We start from the raw sequence: 20,040 nt of genomic DNA, 5'->3' as shown, positions 1-20,040 counted from the left end.
AACTTCGGCGCCTAATATCATTCAACAATCAAATGATATCAAAGATGTCCTAAGCTGATTGTGTGATATGTACATGTGAAATTGAGTCCAGTGTTAGACCTCGGTACCTATTTTCCCTGTTGCACCCTGGGCGGTGGCGTTTGACAAAATCGCCTCCAAGGCGCGCAAGTGTGAAATGGACAAAATCATTGAAAAAATCATTGTGAAACTGAGCTCGGTGTTTGGGCCCGGTACCTCTTTCCCGCATTACACCCCGGGAGGTCGCGTTTGACAAAACAGTCTGCAATAGGGGCTCCCTCTCAAGGGTCAAATTGACAAATTCATCCACTTCGGCGCCTAACGTGTTGAATAAAAAATATCAAGGATGCCCTAAGCTGATTGTATAATATGTATATGTGCAATTGAGTCCAGTGTCTCAGCCCCGTGCCTCTCGTTCCCGCTGCACCTTGGGAACGTGTCGTGTTATGTCGGACGTGCCGTGTCTGTCCTCCTTTCATGTCTTGGGTTGCTTTTTCTCTCACCCTGAGAGGTCGCCTTTGACAAAAACGCGCACTCTGATTGATCAAATGGACAAGTTTATCGCGTTGTTAGAACGATATGAAATGTAAAACGGCGTCATTTACAGTACAATACAGGGGTTGGGACAATTTTATAGATGTGGTTCGCCAGAATACTGAGGAAAAATAATTATCATTTTACGTGTCCTACTTAGCGAGAAACAAGCCCTCGAAAACACTCCCAAGCAAAGCGCAGACGCCAGAGAGCTCTGAGTTTCGTCCATTCCCATTGGCAGCCGTAAGCACGTAGCTTCTTTTGCGTTGCCTCATTGAAAGCGACGAAGGCTGTGCTGTCAGAGCCGCTTGAACTTCTGTATTCGCGGTGCTCACTTCCTCCGCTTCTTTTACCCTCTTCGCAGTGAAACTTTCAATGCAGGTTTAGGGCGATGCGGAGAACCGTCTTTTACGTTTACCTAGGATAACCTGGAATGACCTGTCGCTAAACCTTTACGCACAGATATGTGCGGTCTATTCTGTGAGCCCTTTGGAGATCCTCGAAGAATGCCCCTTATCCTTTCGAATTCCTTCGGACCGGTCGTAGAGTCTTAACGCATGTGTATTACGATAATACTAGGACTTAGTCCGTGGTGTGCTTAAAAAGAGGGTCATGTAGGTGTCTGGTCTTTGAACACCCTCACACTCACAAGTCGTGCGGTTTATGTGAGTGTGGCTCAGAGGACATACTGACTGAAAACGCACCATGACATTTAAAAAACTGACTTTTTGTCCAGAAATCAGTCTACGTAAGCACAGGCCCTGTACAGAAATCGACGAAATCCCTATACACTCTTAAAAATGAACTTCACTGCATAGCACGCTCCGATCCAACCATAATCTCGAATGATATCGTCATCTGCCCCGATTTGTTGAAAACGGGAGGCGTACGCCTTTTCATTTGCAATTATGAACGGCATAAGTGTCACAAAAAAGCCTTAGAAAAGTCTCAGTGTCACGAAGTCTCCCATTTTAAACAAATCAGGGCAGGCTACGATATCATTCGTGATGATGACTGGCTGGGAGAGTGCTATGCGGTGAAGTTAATTTTTAAGAGTGTAAGCACAGTGCATTAAAATTTATTTGGCTTTGTTGAACTCTAGATTCACATCACCCTAGTGCCTTTCCCGTTTGCAGGTGTTCTTTACATGATGTCCTTTCGTGTTGGACGATGCCATCTTAAAATTTGCTTCGCTGTTGACTGCCATAAACGGAGTTTCCCAATATTACCACGTCCTGCAAGGCCGGTTTCCCGCATAGCAGCAGAGCGCGCCGTGGGCATGGATAACCACGAATTCTGTAAACGGGCAACCACTCACCGGATGAGTCTGGCAAAATGGTTCTTCATTATATCGTCTGGGTCCTTTTCGTAAATAGGAGCTACTCCTATGAAGTGATAACCTGTGTGGTTACCGTCCTGTTTCATCTTGGCAAGTTGAAGTTCTTGTAACAACTAAAAAACAGCGACAAGAGAAATAGTGACAAGTCGGGAGGAATAGTGACAAGAGATGTTTTACCTTTACAGTTGTAATCACTTCGTCTATTTCTGCACTGGTGGTGCGGGATGTCAGATTTGTGTCCAGGACACCAAAGTTCATAATGTTCATTTCCCACAACGTGTTAAACCTTCGCGCACCTGCTTCTCCTTTGAGTCGATCGAGGCTACTACGCCTGAATCTGAAACGAGGAAATACGCTATGAGGCATGCGCAAACATATTATCAGCGCTCATTACGCCACTCTGTGGACTGATTGAACAATGTGTTGTGCTAAGTATGTGTGGTGACCATCATGCAATCAACTGCAAGAATTATTCGCGTAATGAAATATGCCGAGTCACGGTCTACACTATGGATATACGTCCAGCTCCTTTTGTGTCAAAATAACAGTAGTGATATCCTCTGGTTTGCGTATGGTCGCTAGATAATAAACCAAAACTGCGCCCACGAGACATGCGACAAAGGCGGAAACAGCAAGCAGGCACGGGGCGCTTCGTCCCGTCCCTGCTTGCTGCTTTCAACCTTTGTCTAGTGTGTCGTGGCTACGATTGATTTAATAAGGTGTGTGGAAGCTAAGATAGGAGCGACCACAAGGAACTAGGATCGGGCGAGAAGCGAAGATGGTTTTAATGGAACCGGGTAAAGCCAGCGGCCGGTGTGCGCGAGATGCTCTCTTCTTCCTTGAGCAAGGCACCGATGGCGCTACTAGCCGCCACAGACAATCCCCCGGCCAGTCACGGAGTGATTCGGACCAAGTGGGGAGACCAGTGGACGTGGCGTGGGACAGGGGCGTCAGATTTGGTACTCGGCTGGTCGGGGAAGCTGACACTGTGGAGGTGGCTGTCAGGTGCGTCCAGATACGCAGGTTTGAGGCGGTCCAATGAGACGGTGTCTCCGCGGCCGGCGATGTCGAGCGTTAAGAATTTTAAGGCGCGCCTGAGGACTTTGTAAGGGCCAAGGTACGGAGGCTGGAGGGAGGAACGCATGATGTCGTGGTGGATGAAGACACGAGACGCGTGGTCGATGTCCTTCTGGATGAAAGGGGAGGGGGCCGAAGAAAGACGCGGGGGAACCGGGCGGATTTCACGGAAAGTGTCACGCAGCTGCTGCAGATAGGCGTCGGTACTGATGGGTGCGGCTTGATGAGTAGCGAAGAAAGCGCCGGGGAGATGGAGGGTGGTACCATAGACTAGGTCAGCTGAGGAGCAGTGGAAGTCAGCCTTGAGAGCGGCGCGAAGGCCGAGGAGTACCAGTGGGATGTTGTCCACCCAAGGAGTTGGATCGGCTTGCGCGCGGAGCGAAGTCTTAATTTGCTGATGGAGGCGCTCAACGATGCCGTTACTGCAAGGGTGGTACGCAGTGGTCCTGTGCCTCGTCGAGCCAAGCAATCTGAGGACGTCGTTGAACAGCTTTGACTCGAATTGGCGGCCTCGGTCCGACGTGACGGTTTCGGGAACTCCAAATCGGGAGACCCATACTGACAGGAAGGTTCGGGCAACGGTGTCAGCGGTAATGTCCTGGACGGGTTGTGCTTCCGGCTAGCGCATGTAGCGATCGATGCAGGTAAATAGATACCGGAAACCACGGGAAGGGGGGCAGTGGCCGACAATGTCCACATGGACATGCTGGAAGCGATGAGACGGAGGCAGAAAGGCTTGCACAGGGGTGACTGTGTGTCTGCCGATTTTCGGCAAGAGCGAGTCCAGAGCCGGATGTCAGAGTTCATGCGAGGCCAAATTAAGCCTTGTCAAGCAAGACGCTGAGTGGCACGAATTCCTGGGTGAGAAGGTGCATGAAGCATTTTGAAGATGGAAAACGAAATTGCTCGGGCAAGTAGGGACGTTGAGAGACGGTGGCAAATGGGTCGAAGTGCTGATCTAAGTGGCAGGTTCCAGTCATAGATAGGCGCGACACGATGGCAGAAAGGCGCTGAACTTCAGTTGGTAGGGTGTCGCGGAAGAAGCAGACAGCTAGACTGGAAGTTGGCAGAGGGGGGACGGGTTCAGTAGCGTGCGATGGAATAACCGCATTGGTGCCGGAAAACTGTGGCGTTGCTTCCATAATGCGATCGGCGAGTTCTGATAGGTCGCGAAGCGACTCGGTTGGAGACGCCGAAAGGATCATTCGTACCATATGCGGTAGCCGCTTGAGAAATAATTCGCGGAGTACTGAATAGTCTAGGGCTGAGGACTCGCTGCCAAGGAGATGGTACATTCGACGTAAAAACTGGCTGGGAGTGCGGTCACCTAATTCTTCAGTGGTGAGCAACTGCCGTAATCTCTATTGTAGAGACTCGGAGAGGCGTTTAATGACCTGTGTCTTCAGGGTGTCGTAAGGGTTGGTATCGGGAGGTTTAACGACAATGTCGCGTACTTCAGCCATGATGGATATGGCTGAAGCCAGTATATGGTGGTACTTTGACTGCTGGCTGGTTATGTGCCGTTTGGCGAATTCGGCTTCTACGAGGACGAACCAGAGTACGGGATCATTTGCCCAGAAACTCGGCAGCTTCAGTTCTGTGACATTGACCTGGGAAGGAAGGCCATACTGTTGAGAAGCTGTTGGAGTTGGGGATTGAGCCATGGCTGACCAGTGATGGTAGAAGGTGCGGGCGTTCTGTCGGGTCACCAATTGTGGGAGCTAAGATAGGAGCGACTACAAGGGACTAGGATCGGGCGAGAAGCGAAGATGGTTTTAATGGAACCGGGTAAAGCCAGCGGCCGGTGTGCGTGAGATGCTCTCTTCTTCCTTGAGCAAGGCACCGATGGCACTACTAGCCGCCACAGGTGTATTTCATCCCACGAGCAGAAACGGCAACGTGCACAGGTTTGGGTGTATATGTTTTGTGCGTTTTGTATGCTCACGTTGTTGTGAAGTCCAAGCCATACATCGTAGTCGTGGACGCTATATTCTTTACGATGTTCTTGTGCCACAATTGTAGACCCTCGGGCAAATTGGACGCAGCCAAACTATCCTCCAAGCCCGTCAGGTTGATGTGAGGAGAATCCGCTGATAAAACTCCCATGTCACATGGGCCAGTTTCGCAGTATCCATCGTCCATGATTCGAATGTAGGTTCTACTGCAGAGCAGGAAATTGGCAGGCAGCGCTGGAAAGGCAGATAGTAGTACAAGGTTCAGTAAGTAAATGTTGGCAACGCAGTTTTTGTTACTAATCATACCGCAATTGCAGCTGCTGACTCCGTGAGCTGACTTTACCGTGCACTCAACTTCACCACATAACTTGTTGAAGGCTAGCCATTGCAAAGAATGCTGCAGTTGCTACTATAAATTCGTGTAAAGTGCCGGCACGTATTCCTCTTTCGCTTCTTCCTTGTCTATTTGATTCACTGAGGAGTCACGACAGATATTTGTTGTGTACTTTTTTTAGTGCACCGGAGTGTATCGTCTGCACTTACAGGGTGATTAGCAGTGAAGCTGACCGAATACTAGAACATAATTCGCAGCACTCTCGAATGCAGAAAGCTTGCATTAGATAACGCTGAAAGCTGACATCGGGCCTGGTGTGCGCGGGTACCTCGCGAAGTTCAGAAGAACGACATTAAAAAAGGTGAAGCACCAGGGGCGATGAGTAAGAAACTTGCGTGCCAAACTTACGTGGCAATTGAAATTGCCACAAAAACGCGTACGCCTACAGTTTTCAACAAATCAGGAAAGCGAAATATATAATTCTGCATGGTGGCTGATTCCGAGCGTCTTTACTCGCGGAAGAACCGGAAGTCTTCGTGGCACCGGAAGTTGGGGCGGGGTCTTGTTTATGTTTACTCGAGAATGGGCGCGTTCGGCTGGCTCCCGAGCGCCATATCCCGGGTTCTTAGGGCAACGTACCGTTGGTGTCTCCACTTAATGGTGTTTGTGAGGCTATCCGGAAGCCGAGCGCCAGAGTCGCTGAGCGCGCGCCTCCTATCGAGCTTTTCTTCTGTCGTCTGCTTTTAACTAAACATAGCAGTAAACCATAACAGTCCTCTGGAATCGTACCACTATTTACCGCCGACATCCGATGATTCCGGACACACAAAAAGCATGGGCGGTTGCAACTAGTGATGTGTCGTTCGCGAATGAACAGTTCGGAATGAACGAATCCCTGGCACAAACTGAATGAACTCATTCACTACTGTCGATCGTACTCGTTCACCAGTTCACTTAGACGTCCCCGTTTTGTCAGGTTTCGCTGCGTTCGCTTCGCAGTTTCTCGTTTCTCCACTCTCCTCCAGTCGATGGTGCGCGTGTCGCCATCTATGTTCGCCGTTGTAAAGCAGTGTTGAACGCATGCGCAGTAGTTAGCCAGGCGAAGCTCAGCGCGCGTGGCCCGAATATCTTATGTGTTCGTTCAAATTAGTGAACATTAGGGACTCGTTCGAAAGATTCGTTCGCGAATCATTGACGCCAGTGGGTCGTGTGACCCTTATCATTACTAGTTTTTTATGCGGAGCCTCTACCGTAGCCACTGAGGCGCCAAATTCGAAGTAGGCAGGCACCAGGAGACTGGTTTAAGATTTCTAAGTACTGATTATTACTAAATACGTACATGAAAAACATGTCCGCCATCTCACATACTAGCCAGAAAGGGCCTTTTCCGGTATACCTGACAAATAACTTGGATTTATCGAGTGCAGATCACCACCAGCGATACGTATAGCGAGCGGATCATAAACAAAAAATCAGAAAACACATTTTTGATTCTGAATACTTCCACCCATACGACGTCCGCCACAAAGCTCGATATCGACGCGCCGTAGTGAACCAACGCTAAGATTCCAAAGGAGACCAGCAAAAACAACGCCACAACGCAGCGAGTCGCTGAGAACGCAGCGAGTCGCGGAGAACCGAAGAACCAGTGCGCCGTTTGAGAGCAAACTATTCCGTTGCTCTTCGATTCAGCTCGCGAGTGAACGGTTCTCCTCGTTCTCCTATTCCTTCGATTCAGTTGAGTTCTCTATCGTTCTTCGATCCCCGGCTTTGCGACTCGCCTTCAGTGCTCTCCGATTCATCCCCGATCGTGGGGCTTGGCCAATCACAAACCGGTAAGCTCTCAGTGTGGCCAATCGAGCTCGTGGCCTGTCATATTCAAGCTTCAGAGGAATGCTGACAGATGGCGCCCGCTCCGGAATAGTTGAGTGTTGATTCATTCGACCGCCGGGAACGGCGGAAACACTACCTCGAGCGGGGAGTAAGCTCGATCGTGGGTGGCTTTCGATTCTTACTAACAGGTCGCAGTGAGTCTCGCTGTTTCCCGTAGACTAAGTTCATTCTTTTCGAAAGAAAAGTGCTGCACAGGTCCATCACCAGTTCTTAAATACATGAGAGGTCCATGGCGAAAAGAATGGGAGAGGGTTGCACTGCTTGAACTAGTTCAGGGCCGGGGTGCAAGCGAAAAGAATGGACCTACTATGAAGGGGACCAAAAAGTAACTATGAAAGTGAATTTGCGTGACCAAAGAAAGCCCTGCCGAGAGGCGGAAGCAAGCGGAAAATGGACTGAAGAAAATGTAAACTACGAGAGAATTACAGTGCGGCAGAATGAGTTGTTTATTTTCTTCATGACAGCGAAAGACGGTCCCATAAACATGCATTCGCTTATCGCAACATATAACCAATATGGCCGGCAGGTGACTGTCAGATTTAACGCGGTAATGTGTTGTACGAACACATCATGGAACACACTCGCCCACAAAACAGAACTCTTACTCAGTTACTGTCTACAACCTACAACCCTGCACATAAGTAGATGCCGGTTCGCCGTTGAGATCAGTCACATGATGTTATGACGTCACGGAAAGATGAACGAAAGAACGAATCTTTTGAACGGTTCAGTAAACCAAACTGAACTGTACGAACGAGTTCACCAAAGTGAACCGGATTGCCCATCACTAGTTGCAACGTGTTGTAACGGTTGCGCCATTTCGAAAGGCGGCACACCGGAACATGCGTCGCGCTCCGGAACTGGCCCCGCTCTTCCCCAGCGTTCTCCTGCTCCGAAGAAGGGGTGCACAGGGTGCACACGGGAACGTGCACCGAAAGTCACTTGCACGTGCATGGAAGAGGGAACGTTCCCGGAGCACGAACGCGCCCGATGTCATGTATTGGAATTGAACTTGAACGGCTTCTTGAAAGCGTTGTCCTTCACCAAGCTTAAGGCTATATTGCCCACTTCCTCCGTGTCAACAACAACAAGAACAATGTTAGTTTATGATAATGAATGGGGAGTTTCTTGTTCAGGGACGATACTCTACTCTACACCCTTAAAAATGAACTTCGCCGCATAACACTTTCCTACAGCATTACACACACACCATTACCCGCCATGATTTGTTGAAAATGGGGGGGGGGGCGTACGCCTTTTTTGTGACAAAAGGCGTACGACTCCCTTTTTCAACAAATCGGGGCAGATAACGATGTCATTCGAGATTATGGTTTGCTAGGAGCGTGCTATGCAGTGAAGTTCATTTCTAACAGTCTTAGTCGGAGAGCAGTCTAGAAGTAGCGAGAAAATGGTCACGATCTTACGCGACCTGGTAATATGGCCTGAAATGCTGGACAGAAAATGTGGGACGCTGCAATATACTTCTACGCTTGACGCGCCTTGTTTTCCACGATGCGGCGCAATTCAGTTTCTGCCTCTAACGACGACGACGACGGCGACAGCACAAAACGCAGGCATTTCGTCCACACCGCGGGCACCTTTTTTTCACACACATGCTTTCTGGAATAAAGGCTAACATATATGAAGATAAGAATAAATGCGTGCTCTCGTTGAAAAACAGCGACGGACCGACGGAGCGCGGAACAGAGCCGAGGTAACCATGACCGCGTAGGCTGGATAGGGACCTATCGGATTCATCCATACAAGACGTGTCACAGCCAACAAGCTACAATCGCCGTTTGGTGCCGACACAGTCGGCGGGCTAGTTTGGTGGAGTTCATAGTTAAAGCATAGAACTCAGAACCAAGAAACCAAGACAGCGAAGGGGGGCATCGCAACATGCGAGCCGCCATGATCGATACGGTAGGCCCAGCGCGTTAAGAACAGCGTCTCGTACGAGTTCCGTGCGCCGTTCTTTCATGCCGCAACACAAGGTTTAAACCGTACGATACTCGTTCCCTAAGGAACCCAAGCGCACAGGTGACTACAGACGAAACAAACACACTTCGCACACGGCATGGCACACGGAGCCAAGCGGAAGCGACTTGCATTGGATTGAATACCGTTGCGCCGAACGCACCTGGTCTTCACACATGGAATGGCTGTGGCAGAATCCGTCCGAATCCAGAATATCGATCATGGCGTCCCCCGGACATTGGGAGAGGGTCTTTCCTCCGTACAACTCCCTTGCTCTCCCCCTTCACTCTCCCTACCAGCTTTTCTTCTAGCCTCTCTCCTTATGATTTCTATTCTTTAAATGGACTGTGATGTCATTTAATTCCGCGTGGAACACCGACGACAGCAACGACAACCCCAGCCCCAAGTAGCGGCGTAAGGTTTGGTTCTTATTTGACGTTGAGAATATGCCGGAATATTTTCTGGAAAAAGGAGAGAACGTTACTCTTTAAAAACCAACGAGAATGCCGCGGCCGTGCGGGAGGTCTGGACGGCGCCATTGTCGTCACAGTGTCATACCTTCGTTTAAGTAGTGATGTCACGCCACCGAAGCCTCGGCAGCCGCAGCGCTGATTACGTTACGCTTATTTAATCCCTAAGCACTTTCAGGAGAGAGAAAGAGAGAAAAAAAAAACAAGTAGGCTGCCGGCGGCGACGCAGTGGAATCGGTTTCACAGACGGGTTTCCAGATGCGAGACCCTCCCTTTAACCCAGTAAACCACAAACGTCTATTAGACATACCAGAAAGATCCAAGCATCTAAGACATTTGGGATGTCTAGTAGACATCCGAATATGTCCAGCTAACGTGGAATGGATGTACTATGGGTCGTCGGATGCTCATTCATAACTGTATAAATGGATATCCTCTGGATGTAACAGCTGGATATTTGGCACATCCGATGGACGTGCTTGTGAGGCATTGCGACGTGTAATATACGTCCAATCGATGTTCCTACCGGATTAACATACGATAATATACACGTACGTTTACGAAACGTTGTTTCGACTATCAATTTAATAGTAATTTTTACGTATAGCGCTAGAAGAAAGCGAATCTATCTTGCTATAACGTGAGGAATTGGAGAACAAGTAAAAGCAAGTTTTTCCATTTGTTCGCGTCCTGCTCTCTGCAAAGTATCTACGTAGCACTCTTCCACCAACAGAGAAAACCTGTCTGTTTGACAGCTCCACTCAGTTAGGTAACCTCATCATAGACAATAGCCTGAATTACAAGCACAATATTTGTTAGCAAGGAATATCAGAAATGTTAGCGGGCAGTTTGACTCAGTGCAGACGTACGAGTTAATTGCATAAACACATCCTCGTCACCGTTACAAACGATTTCGGCCCCACTACACTTAACAAACATCCCGCAACTACTCGTATTTTAGTATATGTTCCATCCAGTACGCCAACAGAGGCTACTGAGAAATGCCCAAGCCGTGTCGAGTGGGCTACGGCCGCGGCTACGGCATTTGCGCTGTTCATGCACACAAAATAGCTGAAAAAGTAGATTTGCAATCTGGTCTATATATATTGTCGTATGTTAATCCGGTAGCAACATCGACAGGACGTATATTAGACGTCGCAATGCCTCACAAGCACCTCCACTGGATGTGCAAATGTCCAGCTGTTACATCCAGAAGATATCCATCTATACAGTTATGGATGAGCTTCCGACGATCCATAGTACATCCCTTCCAGGTTAGCTTGACACAGCCGGATGTCTACTAGATATCCAAAATATCCACGGTGTACCATCCTCTAGATGTCCGTTAGACGTTCGTGGTTTACTGGGAAAGGTCATAAAAATAAATAATTTTTCCGAAACACGCATGGGAGCAACCATGTCTTATGACCAAAATGCACCTGAACGGGCACTGTGACGTGTACGCGCCTTCGCACTTGTCAGTGGATTCTAGCTACGGCTTTTCGTGGCACCACATATCTGTGCGTGAAGATGGCGGACAGCCGCGTTCCACTGGTTCCGCGATGCGCCAACTGTGAATCCATGCGTGACTGGAATTCGTCGTTTGTGTTCTGTGAGCTCGAACAATATGTATCAAGTCACGTCTGCGTTAGCCCCTTTACAGTGCTTGCCCAGTGTACGGTAAATTATTATAGGAAGACTGACCCAGTAAACCGCAAAGTCTGTTAGACATACCAGAAATATCCAAACATCTAAGACCGAAGGGAGCGTCTCATGAGTATCTATTATACGTACAGTTAGTACGTTGTAAACGGTGGAGGTCTATGGGACGTTCATGTACCCATGTTCTCGACGTCCTCTGTGCATCCGTTTGGCAGATGCCATGAACGTATGAGACCCCAGCTAACCAAAAGACGTCTAAGGTACATCCAAAGGATAGTACAGAGTGGACATTTGGGATGTCTAATAGATATCCAGATATGTCACATTCCATTCCATGGATGTTCCATGGATCGTCGGAAGCTCGTTCATAACTGTATAAGTGCGCGTCCTCTGGATGTACCTGCTGGACATTTGTCACATCCAGTGGACGTGTTTGTGAGGCATTGCGATGTCTAATATACGTGCAATCGATGTTCCTACCGGATTATCATACAGCAATACAGACATACGTTTACGGAACGTTGTTTCGACTATCAATTTAATAGTAATTTTTACGTATAGTGCTAGAAGAAAGTGAATCTATCTTTTGAGAACGTGAGAGATTGGAGAACCGGTAAAAGCAAGTTTTTCCATTTGCTCGCGTCCTGCTCTCCGAAAAGTATCTACGTAGCACTCTTCCACCGACACAGGAACCCTCTGTCAGTTTGACAGCTCCACTCAGTAGGTAACCTCATCATAGACAATAGCCTGAATTACAAACACAATATTTGTCAGTAAGGAATATCAGAAATGTTAGCGGGCAGTTTGACTCATTGCAGACGCACATATTAATTGCAGAACCAGATCCTCTCACCATTTCAAACGTTTCCGGCCCAGTTCGCAGGAAATATTGCACGAATCGCTTTTTATATAATATTTATCATGGTAAGCAATTTGTAAGATGCAACGATATCTGCAGCATACTCGACTGCCTCGTACTTTTACAGTTAGAGATACGTTACCAAATGGTACACAAAGGGCCAGTCTTGCAGGGCCCATGTAACTCGAGTCTTCATGGAAGTTATGCTCTAACATAACCAACGCACATGAAATACAAGTATATCTGCTTGTACATGAAATTATTTTTATGCAGATGTTGTACACTCACAGTCATTCATATGCACACGAATAAAGTGAATATATGTGAAGTGGCAAAAAACAATGCTAGACTACCATCATTGTGCCCCTTTAACTTTGCTACTTTACGTCTCGTGAACAGGAAATATCTCACTAGAAAATACAGTTGTGTATTGTTTGGTAAGCAAATCTCTATTTACGTCTTCCATCAATCAGCAATGTTCGGACCTGGTGCAAATATAAATGTCAACAAGAGAAATACTTACAAACTTCATATATATTCAAGTGCAGACACGAATGTCGAGAGGGGAATAATATAAAGCTCCAATAATAGGCTGGGTAAAATGCAAAAGCTTAAATAGCTGTACAGAAAAATTTGAATAATCTATTGCTGTTGTCATGTGTACTACCATGTACAGTTTATGAATGGAACATGTTACATTATTGCCTTGCCTTCATGTGAACACTAGAACAGGATGCTTTCCAGGTCGCTCTTTTCGTGCTTTTCTATTGTCTTTTTTTTTTTTCAATAACAAACATGGCCATAGTGAAAGACAAGGACAGGATGAGATAGCTACAATAAAACTGCTAGCTCTCACTTAAAGGGACTATGAAATTTCCCGAACCCCCATACTTTTTTCGATGGAAACTGTTCTTCCCGCAGAGAAACTAATATCCCACAAATTTTTCCGGACGAAATCGCTCCACTCTGCGAGGAGCGCGCGCTGGAAATGTCTCTTCCGCGTTCCTCTTCTCCCGCGCATATTTCCCTGCCGATGGTGTAACTGTACGGACCGCTCTTCGGTTCCCCGTTACGTCACCGGTGTTGCACAATGGCAAGTAATGCCGCGAGCTCGCGCTGTGGCTGCCGCCACTGCCGAAATCTGCCGATCGCGCGAAAGCTGCTGTCATGGAGATTTCCACTCCCGATGAACGCATATGCGGGATCCTACGGCGCATGCTCCTGGCGGGATTCCTCGGCTCGGCAACACGTCACGATGACGTGTTGCTGAGCCGGCCGTGGTCGCGTCAAGTTACCCGTTGTGTCTCCGCTCGGCAGCTCGTCACGGCGCGGCGCCAGCTGTCCTCCCTTCGCCGCTCCGTTTAAATTCGCTCCCGAGAAATCCGCTCGCGCGACGAAAGTAAAATTTCGGTTCTAGACTCAGAAAAATGTCTTCTTTCGAACGAAACGAAGAAAAAAATCGTTTCATAGTCCCTTTAATATATCTATTAGCAGACTCTGGACTATACACACACATGCTGCTAAACAAATGACAATTTAGCCAACCGAATCACCTAAACCTTCCCCTCTTCTCAACGTATTTCACAGGCACCCATACTATCACCGTATGTGTGCCGGCACGTCCCCTTTGATCTCAGACAGAAGCAAATCCAACCACGGACTGCTTACACGTGCATCTGTCTTGGATTTGTTGTTTAAACGCAGCCTTGATCTCTGTTCTGGAAATTTGGGGAGCACTGTTGCGACCAGGTTGTCGGAGCGAACTGAAAACCAGAACCGAAAACCGAAAAAAAACGCTATTTTGGAGCGAACCGGAACGGAATCGAAACCGTATACGTTTTTTTTTTTTCGCTCAGGAGGGAAACCGAAAAAATTATTTAACGGTTTCTGGTCCAAGAAAAACTTCGCTGGTTTGGACTACGAATAGGTGAATGATCGGTCGTGTGCTCTGAAGTCATGTCATGGATACTTTACGAGGGTTACTGTTACGGTGGAATGTATGTCGGTATACTATGACCCTTACGCTCCCTTTGTAATGTAAGTTTGTAACGTAACACGAGTAAAAGAAAACGGAGCCATCGAGCGCGGTTGTCAGTGAAGGTGTTCCTCGATTTGCGTCGTACTCGTGCGGTGGTGCCTGCTGGCTCGGAAGCAGCAAGACACATTCAGATGGGACACGATCGCACCAATCCAGCAGGAAAGTATGACATCACGACAAACAAGTCCGTCTGTATGATGGGCTTATTTGGATGGGCTAAGGAGAAAGCTTATTTGAACAGACCTAGAGGAGCCAGGAGCTACCAATTTCACAGCTGCCTATTCATATTAAATACCATGTATGCGGAATAACCGGAGCAGAACCGGTACCGGACAGTTTATGATAGAACCGGAACGAAAACCGGAACGAAAAACGTTTCGGTTCGACACCCTGGTTGCGACTTGGGCTGTAAGTCAGCATGGTAGCGAACCGAGGCATCAACACGGGAAGGAACAACTGTACAAGTTTATTTGCAGTGACATGGTCAGAGCAAGAATGAGAGCGATATGCAATGGCACCCAACGAGGGAACAACCTTGGCACGGGCTTCAAGCTGGTCTTGGTCTTCCCGAAACTAGTCCGGTTCCCACGGGACGCCGAGGCTGGTGTCATTCTTGAAGACCTTGCGTTGCGCCATTGTTCTATACATTGGCCAGACTCCTTTCAGACCCTGCATTAGGATTGCGGACGTTTATCTCGCTGCGCGTCCTTGGCCGGCGATGGATTCCACGAAGGGTTGCCGAAAGCGGTGTCCAGTCGTGACAGCGACGGATTAGACGAAAGAATGCCCAAATTGGTGGCCGGTCGTAACAGCACACCCCCGCCAGGTAGATCATCAAGAAGGGGAGCAGTCCCTGAAGTTGCTCCACTGGATTGATGCGTAAGACCAGTAGTTGCACGTTGCCTCCCGGATGTCTGCAATTTGTGAAGTGGAGTTCTAGAATTGAAGCTCTCTCCTCTGGAGTTGTTCTGCTGCGATGCCTTTTCCGTGCAGTAACGCCCCCGCTTGTGACGACGTGTTGTTGGTCCGTCAGTTGGTCTTGTCCTCTCGGTTAATTAGCAGTCGGTGAAACTCTGACGAAGTGACACAAAGATACAACAAAGGCAAACAAACGGTATAGAACAATCAACGCCAAACACAACCTCAGCACAGACAAGTGCCGGCTTTCTCATGTCGTTTGCCAGACATTGATATTACTTATACAATTCTTTTTCTGGTTTCTCGCTATCCCACAATCAGTAATTGGGCCACTTCAACGCACTTGATAGCCAACTATCAAAGTGAGGCATTTCTATTCACAAATTTCTCATGCCGAACACTTGCAACTCAAGGTGATCAATGTCAAAATGCAAACATGCTATTTACAGTTTTGGAACCATCTAAAGAGCTTATCTGTGCAACTAGAAAGAACGACTGAGCCCATCAGTGTTCCTATTTTTGCGTCCCTTTTTGTACCTTACTTCGAAGTTAAAGGGTTGCAGAGCCAGGCTCCAACGGGGCAGACGACCATTTTTTGACGACATGTTTTGCAGCCAATCTTGATCCCGAAAAGTAGCAAGACAGCTTCTGCACTGCCCAGACCAAACAGGCGCATTCTTTTTCTGAGGCACAATAGGACTCCTCCCGACCGGTAAGCTTCCGACTAATGTACAAAATAGGTCGTTCTCGGCCTCTTTCGTCTAGCTGACAGAGTACAGCTCCCAGTCCATGGTCGCTTGCGTCGCACTGAACAATAAATGTGAAGTCTGGGGTATTCAGTACTGGTTTGTGAGTGAGTGCATCCTTCAGTTCTCCAAAAGCGTTTTCTTTTAGCGCGTCCCACTTGATTACGTTTGGTTGCGCTTTTTGGAGAGCATCTGTTAGGCGACTGGCTATGCCTGAGTAATTTCTGATATAGTGATGGTAGTATCCAGCGAGACCCAAAAATGCTCTTAAATTCGATTTTTGTGGTTGGTCGTGGATATTCCGCTGCTGCTGCGATTTTGACATCAACCAGGCCGACGGTGCCCTTGTCCTATGTGCCCTAAGTAGCTCACTTCGGCCCTTCCGACCTGGCATTTTTCTGCCCGCACCGTCAACCCTGCTTCACGAAGTATTTGTAATACTGTTCGCAGGTGACGACTGTGGTCCCTCCCAACTGTCCGAAAAAATAGCAATATCATCCAAGTATGGAAGTGCGAATTCTCCCAAACCCTTGAGAACGCGATCCATAAGACTAGAAAAACAAAATGGGGCGTTCTTTAGCCCAAAACTCAGCATACGAGGGCGAAACGTCCCTAACGTCGAAACAAAAGCGGCGTACCGGCTAGCACGTTCCGAAGTGGCACCTGCCAGTAGCCTCGCACTAGGTCCAGGGTGGTTATGAATTTGGCTTTGCTTACGACTTCCACCCTTTCTTCTATGTTTGGTATTGGCTATGTTTGATCGCGAGTGATAGAGTTCAACTTTCTGTAATCTATGCATGGTCTGGGGGGGTGTCTTTGCCTGGAACTTCTACCAGTATGAGCGGAGAGGTAAAATCGCTCTCCCCGGGCTCAATTATCCCTGGTTCATGCATGCGCTTTATCTCCGTGTCCATGATTTGCCTCTGTCGCGGAGATACCCTGTACGGTTTAGAACGGACCGTCCCGTCACTAAGGAGCTCGATGTCATGTTCTACCCGGTCTGCTCGGGAAAACCTCATGATAGTCTGCAAGTACTCGTTTGACGTCCGACAGTTGGTGTGAGGGTAGCGCGTTGCAGTTTCCCATTTTGCTCAACAGCTCCTCAATCGTGAACTCCGCGTTATCCCCTATCGTAGGTATATCCTGATGCATTTCTTCCGGGACATTTATGGTTAAGTTTACGATTGCCTCTCGTTCCTTGTAGGGCTTTATTAGGTTGGAGTGATATACCGTGGTATCTTTACGCCTGCCCTCCATTTTCACTGCATAGTTCGTCTCTGAAAGCTTCTGTATGACTCGTGCGGGGCCTTCCCATTGTACGTCTAGCTTGTTCTTCGACTGTTTCAAAAGCATGACTCTGTCATCGACATTAAAGGTCGTCGCCTTAGCTGACTTGTCATAGTATACTTTAGATTTCTCCTGAGTGGACCTCAAGTTACTTACTACTACTTCTTTAGCGCTGAATAAGCGGTTAAGAAGATCTAGTACGTACTGAACTACGCTAGGATCTTCACCACGCCCTAAAAGCCGTAGTCTCTTGGGGAACAGACCGAAGCGCAAACATCGTGGCAGTAAGACAGGACTCCCAATCTGTCTTATGCTCATAGCATATAAGGCCCTTAGCACTCTCTTTAGGACCGAATGCATTCTCTCCACGCTGTTCGACTGAGGGTGGTGGACAGAGCTATGAATGATTTTCATTCCGCACTTTTCTAGAAGTGTACTTGTTAGATTACTGGTGAATACACTCCCGTTATCACTTTGAATTTCAGCGGAAAATCCTACTCTTGCGAAAAATGAGAGAAGCGCGTCAGCAACCTGAACTGAGCTAGGCTCCTGAAGTGGTACCGCTTCCGGAAATTTCGCCGCTGGACGCAATGCTGTGAGGATGTAACGGTGCACTTGCTGTGTCGCAACGGCCCAACGATATCTATCACCAACCTCCGGAACGGCTCGGTGATTATCGGCACTAGGCACATAGGCGCTTTCATTTTGTCGTTCGGCTTCCATACACGCTGACACGTGTCGCACGACCTCATCCAGTGCTCAATGTCCTTCCAGCATCCTGGCCAGTAATATTCGGCAGTCCACGAATTACCATTTTTCAGGACAACGAGTTGCTCATATATTCTCCCGTTCCTGTCACCGTACCGTCGATATAACAAATGTGCCTTCTCGTAGACGGAGATGTTCTTCTTTGCAACTCCTTCTCTAACACTGTCACAGAGGTTTGTTAGCGAAGGATCACTCTTTTTGTTCTGCTACGAGAGTGGCGCGATCGACTTTCGCTAACGTTTGAAAGCTGTTCGACACTGGCGTCAACAACGTACTGCCCTCCTCCTGCCTGCTAGTGTTTTCACTGCCCACCTGCGGCGTATCGTCCTCATCGGCATAATTGCTGTTGCCTGTCTGACTCTCCTCGTTTAGCCCCTTTGGATCCTCTGATTTTTTTTTGAAATCTCGCGTGCTTCAGTCATAGTTTCTTTAGGATCGTAGGTCATCTGCGCCGCAAGCTTGCGCGCTTTTGAGCGTGTCAGTGCCTGAATCATTTCAACGGAAAACATTGTTCCCTTTCTCGTAACAGCTACTCTGATTTATTTGAGAATAGATACGGGTAGTGCAAAGAAAGATGAGCGGCACCGCCGCCTGTGTTTCGAGTCGGCCAAAAGGTCCCTCTATGCACACTCTAGCTACGGGGAGACACACACTATTTTCTTCCACAACTTGTTTGATCCAAGCACAACCTCCCGTAAGGTCCCCGGCGCTAACATACAGAGAGTGAACAACATCCACGGTTGCTGCTGAGTCCAAAAGCATGGCGTTATCTTCACTGACATACGAGAAAACCATCTGTTCTTGTCACACTGCGCAGCCATGTCACCTTGTTTGTGACAGTTGTAGCAAACTCTGGGCTTCCTAGCTTCGAATACCCGAGTGTTCTCTACAGTTTCCTTTTTCTGGGTCGTTGTCTCGCTCGCTAATCCCTCTTCGTTTAGCGTCTTTCGCGATTCCTCCTTGGATCGCTCTGTTCTTTTGACGAAGTCTGTCCGGTTTTCTCTGCCGTTTTTGATGCGACTGACTTGATCATCTTTTAGACCCCTTCGCGTCGCATATTCTTCCGCGAATTCGGCTGCCTTTTGTACCTATCTTGGATCCAAAATTTAGCCAGTTCGGGGATGCATCGATAAAACTGCTCCAACGCGACACACTCGATGACCTTATCGTGATCGCCATGAGCCTCAGAACTTTTAAGCCATTCCACTAAGTTGGCTTTTAGGTTGTATGCAAACTCTGGGTACGAGTCGTTTGCCTTTTGGCTGCACTACGATAGGCGGTACTTCTTTAGAAGCACGGACTTAGCTTTCTCATAGTCTTCTGCCTCATTTTTGCTTAGTCTGGCAATCACATCAGCTGCCTCACACGGGAGTAGTGTCAACAATTTTTGTGACCAAGATTCCTTCGAAAGCCCGGCCCTCTCACACGTTCTTTCAAAGTTTACGAGGAATAAACCTATGTCCCCTCCTATCTTACTAGACGGGGTCGGCGCACGACTGCTACGTTTGACCTCGAGTCGTTTCAGCTCGGTAAGTCTAGCTTTTTCAGTTCATGTGCACGCTGCTTTTCCTCACGTTCTATTCTTTGTCTCTCTTCTCTTTCGCTTTGCTCTGCCTCATGTTCACGCTTTTCCAGAATGAGTTCCCAACATTCTTGTAGCAGATTATCGTCTGCGTCTGTTTCACGAATGAGCTCTGATATGCGGCTTCCGTTTCGCCTTACCTACCCTGATCCCCATTTCCTCACAGAGCTAGGAGATCTGGCACGCGCAACTTATTTAGGTCTATGACGCTCACTAAGTATTGGCTACACACTGCACTGAACTTGTTCGTGAAGTTACCACCCAGCTATCACAAATCAATATTTCCAACTGCCGCTACAATTTCACGAGGCTCTATGCAGCTAACAGTCTGGCAAACGATTGAGGAAAACCTGCACTCACCCACACAGAAGTCATGACTCTACGAAGTTCATTCCGACGCTGCCAACCAGTTGTTAAGGCTTGGGTTGTAAGCCTGCATGGTAGCGAACCGAGGCATCAACACGGGAAGGAACAACTGTACAAGTTTATTTACAGTAACATGGTCAGAATGAGAGCGATATGCGATGGCGCCCAACGGTTATATAGGTCTTGGGCGAGGGAACAACCTTGGCACGGGCTTCAA

General features: G+C 48.1%; 1 protein-coding gene across 2 annotated transcripts in view; it reads right to left on the bottom strand.

The window, feature by feature from the left end:
* LOC135390180 (uncharacterized) overlaps positions 1–20,040 on the bottom strand; it is a 112,148-nt gene that overhangs the window by 65,489 nt on the left and 26,619 nt on the right. For both annotated transcript variants that reach the window (XM_064620152.1, XM_064620153.1), the window contains 3 exons: positions 4,914–5,157; positions 2,069–2,228; positions 1,871–2,004 (listed from right to left, as the gene is read on the bottom strand). In XM_064620152.1, coding sequence (XP_064476222.1) covers positions 1,871–2,004; positions 2,069–2,228; positions 4,914–5,157 — 538 coding nt within the window. The remainder of the gene's footprint in view (positions 1–1,870; positions 2,005–2,068; positions 2,229–4,913; positions 5,158–20,040) is intronic.

Source organism: Ornithodoros turicata, chromosome 3 (genome assembly GCF_037126465.1).
Source record: "Ornithodoros turicata isolate Travis chromosome 3, ASM3712646v1, whole genome shotgun sequence".
Taxonomy (NCBI): Eukaryota; Metazoa; Arthropoda; class Arachnida; order Ixodida; family Argasidae; genus Ornithodoros; species Ornithodoros turicata.
This window is presented reverse-complemented; position numbering and strand designations above follow the sequence as displayed.